The sequence below is a fragment of the Euleptes europaea genome, chromosome 1 (genome assembly GCF_029931775.1).
Source record: "Euleptes europaea isolate rEulEur1 chromosome 1, rEulEur1.hap1, whole genome shotgun sequence".
NCBI classification, from domain to species: Eukaryota; Metazoa; Chordata; class Lepidosauria; order Squamata; family Sphaerodactylidae; genus Euleptes; species Euleptes europaea.
Window position 1 is genome coordinate 31,803,921 of NC_079312.1, and position 11,416 is coordinate 31,815,336.

Below are 11,416 nucleotides of genomic sequence, written 5' to 3' on the forward strand. Positions count from 1 at the left end.
AAACATATAAACACATCTCCTCATGGGAGATCGCATGGGTTTTGTTGGTATACAACTGGGTCCCATCCCAATTAATTAATCTGGTGAACTGGGTTGGTTTCCCTACACTTACACATGAAGCCAGCTGGGTGACCTTAGGCTAGTCACAGCTCTCTTAGAGGTCTCTGAGCCCCACCTACCTCTCAGGGTGTCTCTTGTGGAGAGGGGAGGGGAAGGCGATTGTAAGCTGGTTTGATTCTTCCTTAACTGGTGGAGAAAGTTGGCATATAAAAACCAACTCTTCTTCTTAATTCAGAGGCCATAGCTAGCCTGATCTCATCAGATCTCAGAAGCTAAGCAAGGTCAGCCCTGGTTAGTATTTGGATGGGAGACCACCAAGGAATACCAGGGTTGCTGTTCAGAAGAAGGCACTGGCAAACCACCTCTGTTAGTCTCTTGCCATGAAAACCCCAAAAGGGGTCGCCATGACTTGATGGCACTTTACACACACACACAGCTATACCATTGATTCATGGTTTGACAGTATGGACCTTCCAAACTGCCTACTTTTGGCCACGTAGAATTGTGCAGCGTCTTCTGAGTACAAATCGTCTTCAGAGAACCAACTGCTTGTTATTTAACGCAGGCAGCCACACATAGAAAGGCATGCAAAGTGATTACTGTTTTGCCTGCAAGGCACAGCTCCTCCGTGTAGCAGCAAAGGATGCGGGAAGGTCATCGGAGGGAAAGTATTCTTTGGTCAATGATTGGGCTCGAGTTGCTTGGTAGCTGAATTCAAGACTCAGACGTTTGGCAGAAAGCCTGCCTTTTGATGGGTAGAAACATTGCTTTCCTTGTTGTTTGTTTCTTCTTTTTCTTCTTGTAAGTGCACAGCCTACTCTACTCTTTCCCCCCCCCTCCTGTTGTAGGGAGGAATAAGTGGTGAATTGTGCAGCCTTTCAAAAGACTTCCAAGTAAATTCAGCCTTGGCGTTGATTGAACATCAGAACAGATGGATAATGGAGACTGGGGATATATAGTAAGTATTCCAGTTTGGATTCTGGTTGCCTGGTAAATTTCCCCAAGGGTTTTGCTTTGTGTGTGAATATAAATCTACCAACTCAAATTTATTTAATACAGTCCAAGACCAATAAAAATAGAATCAATACAATAATTCAGACTTCCAGAATATCCAGTAACTCATGGGAAAAAAAACATTTAAGATTGTAGATTCACAGAATTATACATTATCTTATAAAACGTATAGCTAAAACGCCTATATACCCAAATCTTTTTTGCACACGCACGCACCCGGTGATATCTTGCCTAACGTGAATGCTGGTTTTTTTATTTCAAGAAAACTCGGTAAATTTCATTACCTAGAGAGGTGCAGACAAAAAAAAAATCAGGCTACTTAACTTCATATATCAGTTAGGGGATAGGGAATTTGGGGGCCCAGTGATCCTGACTGTATGGGTGCTGGGCTCACGAAAGCTTATGCCACAAGAAATTTAACCAGTTGTTAAGGTTCCATTGCCCTGACCCGGGTGACCCAGGCTAGCTCGATTTTGTAGGATCTCAGAAGCTAAGCAGGGTCAGCCCTGGTTAGCACTTGGAATGGGAGACCGCCAAGGAAGTCTAGGGTTGCTACACAGAAGCAGGCAATGGCAAACCACCTGTGTTTGACTATTTGCCTTGAAAACCCTATGGGGATACCATAAGTTGACAGCAACTTTATGGCGCTTTCCACTACCAAGGTTCCACTAGACCTTCTGCTGGTTTTGCCTTTATTCCAGTCTGCTTTGGTTAGTAGTAGGTCACGGAAACTCTGTAACATTGGGTAGCTATTTTAAAGTTTTTAAAAGATTTTCTGTCTCTTCTTCTTGATTTGCATATGTGCTTTTTAAAAAAAAAAATTGGATATGGTCCCCCAGGAAATTCACAAGCGCAGGTTTAATGGAGACATATTCAGAAAGACTTGACAGGAGATCTTCCCAGTGAATTGTACTATACATACATAATTGCCCAAGATAATTCAAGAGTTAGTAGAATATTTTGCCTTCATTCCTTTTCCCCCTAAAGTAGAGGTGAACACATGAAGCTTCCTTCTACTGAATTAGACCCTTGGTCCATCAAAGTCAGTATTGTCTACTCAGACTGGCAGCAGCTCTCCAGGGTCTCAGGCTGAGGTCTTTCACATCACCTACTTGCCTAGTTCCTTTAACTGGAGATGCTGGGGATTGAACCTGGGGCCTTCTGCGTGCCAAGCAGATGCTCTACCATTGAGCCACTGCTCCTCCCTTCACTTGTATGAGATGGTGGCTTGGGGGGAAAGGTAGTCTCACATTTTTTGTATTGCCTCCAGGTTGCAGCATGTGATCTGAACCCAGAGTTAAAATTGTACATAAGCAGAATTGCACTGCTATTCCGGAGTCAGCTAGACCCAGAGCTGGGGCAAGGGATATCACTTGGTCATCTGCAATAAATTGCAGCTCCGACTAAGGTACACCTAATTAGAAGTCTGCATTAATATTTTCCAGTTTGGTTAGAGAGGGAGGCCTGATTTAGAACGTGTCAGTACCAAAGAGCTTTGCTCTCACACCGAGAGTGTCTTTCAAACAGGGCCTCTTTATCAGCAGAGCAGCTACAAATGCAGTGTTAGCATGCCGGAACGACACCTGCCTGGGCTAAAGATCTACAGTCTGCTGATGTTGCATGCGTAGCAATGTTGGCCCAGTTTTAATCGAGAGACTGAGTGTGCGCAAATCCCCCAGGTAAGTTCTTACGTTTCACCGGTGTCCCCATCAAATTGGGCCAGAGGCAGTATTTTTTATAAAGTGGATTAAATACTATGCTTCATTCATTTATTATATCCAGCTCTGGAGAAAGGCAGGCTAACAAATGTGTTACGTAAATAAACGGAACATATTAATGTTGTCCCATTTTTCATAGTTGTGTCCAAAAAGCATCACGTGTCAATAAAGGCAAGACAGGCCCTGCTGTCATTAACTGTGTGTGTGTGTATGTAAAGTGCCTTCAAGTCTCAACCGACTTATGGCGACCCCTTTTTTTGGGTTTTCATGGCAAGAGACTGGTTTGCCAGTGCCTTCCTCTGCACAGCAACCCTGGCATTCTCCCATCCAAATACTAACCAGGGCTGACCCTGCTTAGCTTCTGAGATCTGACGAGATCAGGCTAGCCTGGGCCATTCAGGTCAGGGTTGTCATTAACTAGGAACTAAAAAAAGATAAAACTCACAAAGGGAGGAAAATGGAGGAAAAAGGTAGAGAAATGTTGGTTTAGCAGTATCAGAATAATGATAGAATTTATATTCTGTTGAGACTGGATTCTCCCTTACTTGCCTCACAGTGAGCTGTGCTTATATATCCTGTGTGTTTTTAAAGATAATGTCCTATTAAGTCATGTGGAGGGGGAGTGCAGTTGAAAGGGTTTTTAAAGTTTTGTCAGCAATTACAGAGTTGTTTTAAGCTTGGTAGCCTGTACTTATATCAATTTGAAGGAGCTCTGAAACTTTCTCTTTGTTTCTGTTTCTGTTTCCCCCCCTCCTCTTCTCCTCAAGATGACTGATCCAGTCACTCTAAATGTGGGTGGACACTTGTATACAACATCACTCACCACTCTCACAAGGTATCCTGATTCGATGCTGGGGGCCATGTTCAGGGGTGGCTTCCCTACAGCCAGAGACTCTCAGGGGAATTACTTCATCGACCGGGATGGGCCGCTTTTCCGGTACGTTCTTAACTTCTTACGGACATCAGAGATGACTCTGCCTCTGGACTTCAAAGAGTTTGACCTGCTTCGGAAAGAAGCGGACTTTTATCAGATCGAACCCTTAATCCAATGGCTTAATGACCCCAAACCTTTGTATCCTGTGGATACGTTCGAGGAGGTGGTGGAGCTGTCCAGCACGCGCAAGCTCTCGAAATACTCCAACCCAGTGGCAGTGATCATAACTCAGCTGACCATCACAACCAAGGTCCATTCATTGCTGGAAGGCATTTCCAACCATTTTACTAAGTGGAATAAGCATATGATGGACACTAGAGACTGTCAGGTTTCTTTTACTTTTGGGCCATGTGATTACCACCAAGAAGTCTCTCTCAGAGTTCATCTGATGGAGTACATCACAAAGCAAGGCTTCACTATTCGAAATACGAGGGTTCACCACATGAGTGAACGAGCCAATGAAAATACAGTCGAACACAACTGGACTTTCTGCAGACTGGCACGGAAAACGGACGACTGATTTCCTTCCCCCACCCTACCTCACCCTTTCCCCATTCTCCAGAAATGAGCAGCTTTTCAGAACTGTGGGTTCAGTTCAGTAGTTCCCTTCTGCTTGGTAAAAAATTTTAAGATAGAGGAAGGACTCCTCCTCCGACTGGAAGTTGAAGGAAACCATTGCACTGTATCCAGCACAAGGTTTTGTGGATCTTTCTGGGTTTCCTCACCCCCTAGCAGTCCTTTCCACCTTGGGAAAGATTTCCCTGGGGTCACAGGACTTGTGGAGAAATAGCCATGTGGTTTGAGAGGCTGCAGTTGGGAGGGGGAAGGGGTGAAACCACTCCCTTCTTCCTCTTCCGTTGGTCCCGTTCTGCTCATCGAAGGGATGGGATGGAGTGGATTGGCCTGTTTTGCCCTCCTGAACAAAGAGGCTGTAATTTCGTATGGATTGTGCAACCCCGTGAATAAACTCTCCCAGAGATAGAAAGGACAGCAGGGGAGACAGGAAAGCCTGGAGGATGGGCAAGCATCAGCACCTTCCGCTGACCCATCACAGGATCCAACCACGTGGATCCAACCCAGTGTGCCAGTGATAGGGTCCTGGCTTTGTCTTAAGCAACCTTGGAGTCTCCCTTTTTTGTTATGAGTATTTATTACTGATTCTTATGGACTGGATAACTGACCCGCTCTGGCCTGTCTTTGTCTTTTGTCAATGTATGCATGTGCCTGCTCGAACTGGTCAAGACACTTCGTTACAAAGGAGGAATAACGACAGTCGGACACCATTTCTTTTATGTTGTCCGCCCAACGGTGTAAAGCACTGAAAGAAAATCACCTCCTGTTTTAAACTGTGTTTTAATTCATCTCGTGCTATTAAGAACCACTGGGAACAAACCGGAGGGCCCCAGTCTTTTTGGGAAAGTCCCCTGTGCAAGCTGTGTTGAAATGAATAGGAATGGTGGAGGAGCCACTTGCGAAGGGAAAGTTCCTTCTGGACCATCCCCAGAATATTAAACGTGCGGTGGAGAGGAAGGAGTTACCATCATGTAAACTAATCTAGTTTTCCTAAACAAGTAAGCAAGCAGTATTATGATTTAGGGAACAACAAACCTCTACCCGTTTTTCCCCCCAAGTGCGGTGTATTACAGTTACGACAACCATTTTTCCCCTATGCATTATAAATCAAGCAACCAAATATAATATGCAGCTACAAAAAACAATTAGAAGTATTTATATTGGATTCTGAATGCAAATATCCCTCTCGTAGAACTCTTTTATTTTTTACTGCCTGGTGCAATATTATTCCCAAGTGTAATGCTTGCCATCAAGAAACTAATAAAAAATATGAAATATGGAAATAAGATTTGTATTTTTTGGAGTTGTGTGTGTGTCCCCCTCATTTTGATCTATTTATTATTCTGGGAACAGTAGGAGTAAGGGAAATAAATGGATGGAAATGAAGTGGCTTCTCTGAACAGAAAAAAATAAACAATTGAGACGTGTTTAACTTTTAATGGCTTGCATTTTGAAACTGGCCTAAGCAACAAGAAGGTCACAATAAAATTCATCTGTATTTGGGGACAGCATGAATAGAATCATGGAGATGTCACACAGATGCCTTTTACTGAGTCAGCCGAGCCCTGCTGGATCCAACCAGTGGTCCATCTAGTCCAGCATCCAGTCTCACACAGTGGCCAACCAGTTCCTCTGGAAGTCCAACAACAGGGCACAGAGGCCAAGGCCTTCCCCTGATGCTGCTTCCTGGCACTGGTATTCAGACGTTTATTAGCCCTGAACGTGGCGATTCCCTTTCATCACCAATAGACCTCTCCTCCATGAATCTGTCTAATGCCCTTTTAAAGCTGTGTATGCCTGTGGCTATCACTCACTACCTCCTTTGGCAGTGAATTCCACATTTTAATCACTTGCTGTGTAAAGATGTATTTCCTTTTGTTTGTCCTGAATCTATTGCCTGTCAGCTTCATTGGATGCCCTCGAGTTCTAGTATTTTGGGAGAGAGAAAAAGTTCTCTTTGTCAACTCTCTCCAACTCATGCATGATTTTATAAAACTCTGTTATGTCTCCCCCTTAGTGGTCTCTTTTCTAAACTGAAAGATCCCAGACCCTTCAGCCATTCCTCATAGGGAAAGTCCTCCAACTCCCTAATCATCTTGGTTGCCCTTTTCAGCTCTGTGATGTCCTTTTTGAGATACGGTGACCAGAACTGCATACGATATTCCAAATGAGGCCACACCACAGATCTATACAGGAGCATTATAATATCAGCCATTTTATTTTGAGTCCCTTTCCTAATCCTAACCTAGAGTTTTCCTTTTTCACTGCTGCAGCACACTGGGTTGACACTTTCATTGAGCTATCTACTACAACCCCAAGAACTTTCCCCCTCTCAAGTCTCAGCAAGTTCAAACCCCATTAGCTTATACTTGAAGCAGTATGATTGGTAAAGAAGAAGAACAGCACGAGGCTCACAGTGAATAAATTATAATACACTGTAATAAAGCAATTCAAATATACAAATTCATAATAGTTGTTCACAATTCAAATATACAAATCTTGAAATTGAAACTTAGAACAAATCATCTAAAGTCCATAACAAAGTCAAATCTACATTTGTGTAGCTGTGTACTTGTTGTAAGGCAGATGAGACCAAACGGAGTTCTTAACCGTCACGAAGCTCGGGGCGGCAGCGACGCGGCGCACAGCTGGTGTAACAAACACAATGGAGGCAAAAAATCGGGCGTGAACCCGACTGGTCAGAAGTGGGGAGCGAAGTCCTCCATTCACTTGGAGCAGTGGAGTCTGATCTAGAGAACTGAGTTTGATTCCCTACTCCTCCACATGAGCAGCGGAGGCTAATCTGGTGAACTGGATTTGTTTTCCCACTCCTACACACAAAGCCAGTTGGGTGACCTTGGGCCAGTCACACTCAGCCCCACCTACCTCACAGGGTGTCTGTTGTGGGGAGGGAAAGAGAAGGTGATTGTAAGCCAGTTTGATTCTCCCTTAAGTGGTAGAGAAAGTTGGCATATAAAAACCAGCTCTTCTTACCAACATCAAACTTCATCTGCCACATTTTTGCCCACTCACCCAATCTGTGGAGATCCTCCTGGAGCTCTTCACAGTCATCCTTGGTTTTCACCATCCTGAATAATTTGGTGTCATCTGCAAATGTGGCCACTACACTACTCACCCCTAGTTCCAGATAATTTATGAACAAATCAAATAATACCGGTCCCAATACCAATCCTTGTGGGACCACACTGCTTACTTCCCTCCATTGTGAGACCTGTCCATTTATACCTACTCTATGCTTCCTGTCATGTAACCAATTAATCCATAAGAGAACCCGGCCTCTTACCCCATGACTGCTAAGTTTACGCAGGAGTCTTTGGTGAAGTACCTTGTCAAAAGTCTTTTGAAAGTCCAAGTACTTAATGTCTACCAGGTCACTGTTATCGAAATGCTTATTCACTTTTTCAAAGAACTCCAGCATGGTGTAGTGATTAAGCGCAGTGGTTTAGAGCAGCGGACACTAATCTGGTGAACCGGGTTAGTTTCCCCACACCTCCACATGAAGCCAGCTGGGTGACCTTGAGCTAGTCACAGCTCTCTTAAGAGCTCTCTCAGCCCCACCTGCCTCACAAGGGGCTTGTTGTGGGGAGAGGAAGGGAAGGCAATTGTAAGCCGCTTTGGGACTACTTGTGTTTCCCTTTCAGCTTCCTTTTAACAATTCCCCTCACTTTTGTATAGTTCCCTCTTTTGAAACCAAATGTTATAGTTTTGGACTTTTGGGGTAACTTTCCACTGACATGCTTTTCCAATCTAAATACAGAGTTGGACCCAGCCAGCTTTGCCCCTTTCATACTGCAGTCTTGGTCCCAGTGGCTTTTGTCCATGCAGGTCCCGAGATCCCCAGCATCATTTCTGGGGGAGGTGTGTCAAAGTAGACCCCTCCCTCCCCTTTTTCCCAGCAGAAAAGCTGGTTGGATCCATTCCATGGTGAGTTAACATGGCCCAGCAACTTGGTCATCTGCCTTATTTAGAAGTAGTAGGAAAGAAGGAACAGTACGGAGCTCAAGAAATTCAAATCACATCCAATCGCTATGTTGAATCGCTATATTAAGGTTACCATTCAAATAAGCAGTATACTTCAACAATAATTGTACAATGCAAGGTAAGTGAATAACCAAACCCAATGGGTATCACTATCAACTATATAAACAGAAAGACGGGATCCCGGTAGGGAGATGGGAGACTGGGAGAGCCCAGGACTCCGTCGAAAGGCTTGGAGACGGTGCGTGTAGCGCTGAAGTGCAGAGCCCTGGCGGGAGCCGGGAAAACCCGGACTGCAACTGCTGCAGAAACGCTTTTTCTGGAATAAATCTTGTGCGTTTTCACTAATATTTTAGCTTCATCAGCCCAAAGATAGTTGTATTGACTTCATCAACCAAGATATAATCGAGTTCAATTGCCCTGCGTGAGGTTCTTCCAACGTATGAGGAAACAAAACTGGGAGAAACAATCATACGTTAAACAACTCACAAGGTACTCTGTGACGTTTTAGAATTTGCACAGGAAGCGCTTTTAGACTACGGGATGCTGCTTTTGTTTTCGTATGAAACTTGAGTGCTGAAATGGTAATTTCAGGGCTTACTAAAGCATTAGAAGTCCCATAGTCTTGATTCTGCTCTTATCGACTGAGGACGTGATGTGCCTGCCTATGGGAGCCAAGAAGGGTTGTGCCATTGAGCATTTCTCCTGCTCCATTTTCATAGCACCATTGCTAAAAGAAATAAGAGTGGGGATTTTTAGAGACAAATCCGTGAACTTTAGCAGCACCTGTGCTTTGGTTTGAATAGCTGCGTGTGGTTTCGGTTATCCTTTGAATTAAGGTGTTCCGTGAAATTCTCTGCACTGTCTAGCTACGTGCTGCTCTCTTGCATGTTGCTTAAATTAGCCTTAAAAAACCCCTCAGTATTATAAAGCCCAACATTCTCCTTTTGTATGGTGCCCAGCAGGATCTTGTTAGAATGGATTTTCAAAGTCCATCTCTTCAGTTTTAATGCATAGTTAAATTGTGGAACTCCCTGCCCCAGGATGTGGTGATGGCTGCCACCTTAGAAGGATTTAAGAGGGGAGTGGACATGTTCATGGAGGAGAGGGCTATCCATGGCTACTAGTTAAAATGGATACTAGTCATGATGCATACCTGTTCTCTCCAGGATCAGAGGAGCACGCCTATTATATTAGGTGCTGTGAAACACAGGCAGGATGGTGCTGCTGCAGTCATCTTGTTTGTGGGCTTCCTACAGGCACCTGGTTGGCCGCTGTGTGAACAGACTGCTGGACTTTATGGGCCTTGGTCTGATCCAGCATGGTTTTCTTATGTTCTTATGTAAGAAAGGTTCTGGTCCTCACTATGGTCATGGTCAGGTCTCAAGATGATAAGACAGTTGTGATGTCTTCTGCTGCCATCTAACACCTGCCTCATGCAGATAATCAATGGATGGTGTTATCACACTATTTGGATAAGCCAGAGGGAAAGAGCAAAAGTCCAGTAGCACCTTCAAGATGAACCAAATTTCTAGCAGGGTATGAGCTTTCGTGAGCCACAGCTCACTTCATCAGATTCAGCTAGAATGTGAATCTATCTATCCTTAAGTAGAGTGAATTACACACACAATGGCAATGTAAATGTCAAAAGCAAGTAAATGACATTAGCAGGTGTGATTGGATTAGGTGTCATAAGCCAGAGGTACCTTTGCTTTTTTATGGGTAGCTGTTTACCAAAGCCCAAGTGTTCTCTCTCTTGCTTCACTCCACCATGAGAGTGAGCCCAAAAAACAGAACGCTTGACCATGGAATGCTACAGAAACCAGAATCCTTCAACATTTAACTCAAGACAGTGTTTTAGAACAGGATGCTTTTTGTTTCCGCTTAAACCCCTTGAATCTTTATAAGCTGTGCTCAATAGCCAGGAGGTTTTGGGGACCTCCACCCTACAATGGAGCCGTACGATGTTCCTTTGAGACTGGTTGAGGGCAGCGATGGTTCTGTCATGGCTGGCCTCCCAGCGCTTTTTGCCACCTGCCCTTTTCTTGCACTTTCTACATCAGTTAATTCTGCCTCCTTCCCTGGCAATGATGCCACAAATACCAATATTAAAGGCATCACTGGATTACTGGGTTTGTCTGTGTTATAGGTTTTATTAATATTTATTAATATAGGTAAGATGTGTTATAGGTTTTATTAATATTTATTAATGGCTAATAATATTTATAATGGCTAACGAGAAACGGTTAGCTGATAATTTTTGAATTACAGAACCGAGTGCTTGATTCCCGCTTTTCCAATGACTTTAAGTGCAAAAATGTTATCCATTACAAGGATATATTATGCTGACTAAGATATAATGATGTAATGTAAATAATAATTATATTTTATGATTTAAACATGAAAACAAGATGCTATAAATTAATAAATGGGTTCAACCTCAACGTATTTTTGCATTTTAACTGGAATGTTATTGGGAATCGTTCCCTCAGATTTAAGCTGCCCTGAGCCTGACCATGGTCGGGAAAGGGCTGGTTAAAAATCAAATAAATAAATAAAACCTCCCTTCCCGCTGTTCTCTCTCTCTACCCCAAAATTCAGACATCTTCTGTGCTTACAGGAACCCCCCATGTAAAATTGTGCTTCAGTAATGCAACACAAATGTTGCGCAGGATATATTTATTAGCCACTGTTGCCGCAGATTTTATACATGAATAGCAGTCTCTCCTTAAGAATAAGTGCTTAAAAATATTTTCCTAATACCTTGTGCCTTGAGTATTTAAACCTGGCACCTTGAAGTCTAGTCAAAAAGAAACCACACAATATCAGCGCCTTTAATTCTACATGGCTGTATTTTATTTCTTAAAGCTGCAGCCTTTGTGGCTGGGAACTGGGGCACTTGCCAAGAGTGTGGGACAGTGAAGATTCGACTCACCTTGGCTATGAAAGTCACTCGGTTGCCTTGGCCAAGCTACAGCGGTGTCTGGTTCAACCAGACACACGTCCCAATTCCAGCCTATTACTCTCTACCTTTACTAGAGGCGGCCTTTTGAGATTTAAGGCGAGGACTGTTCAAGATAAGAGCCCCGTGGCGCAGAGTGGTAAGCTGCAGTACTGC

At 43.7% G+C, this 11,416-nt stretch overlaps 1 protein-coding gene across 1 annotated transcript; it reads left to right on the forward strand.

The window, feature by feature from the left end:
• Positions 1 to 908: 908 nt before the first annotated feature.
• On the forward strand, positions 909 to 4,276 carry KCTD6 (potassium channel tetramerization domain containing 6). The gene is made up of 2 exons (XM_056861284.1): positions 909 to 1,018; positions 3,560 to 4,276. The coding sequence occupies exons 1-2, from the start codon at positions 992 to 994 to the stop codon at positions 4,244 to 4,246; spliced, it is 714 nt and encodes a 237-aa protein (XP_056717262.1). The 5' UTR covers positions 909 to 991; the 3' UTR covers positions 4,247 to 4,276.
• Positions 4,277 to 11,416: the final 7,140 nt, after the last annotated feature.

Bases quoted from the DNA above. Each gene is read 5' to 3' on its own strand.
- KCTD6 (XM_056861284.1), top strand. From the start codon at position 992: ATGGATAATGGAGACTGGGGATATATA. The intron at 1,019-3,559 runs GTAAGTATTCCA...CTTCTCCTCAAG, and splicing joins ATGGAGACTGGGGATATATA to ATGACTGATCCAGTCACTCT.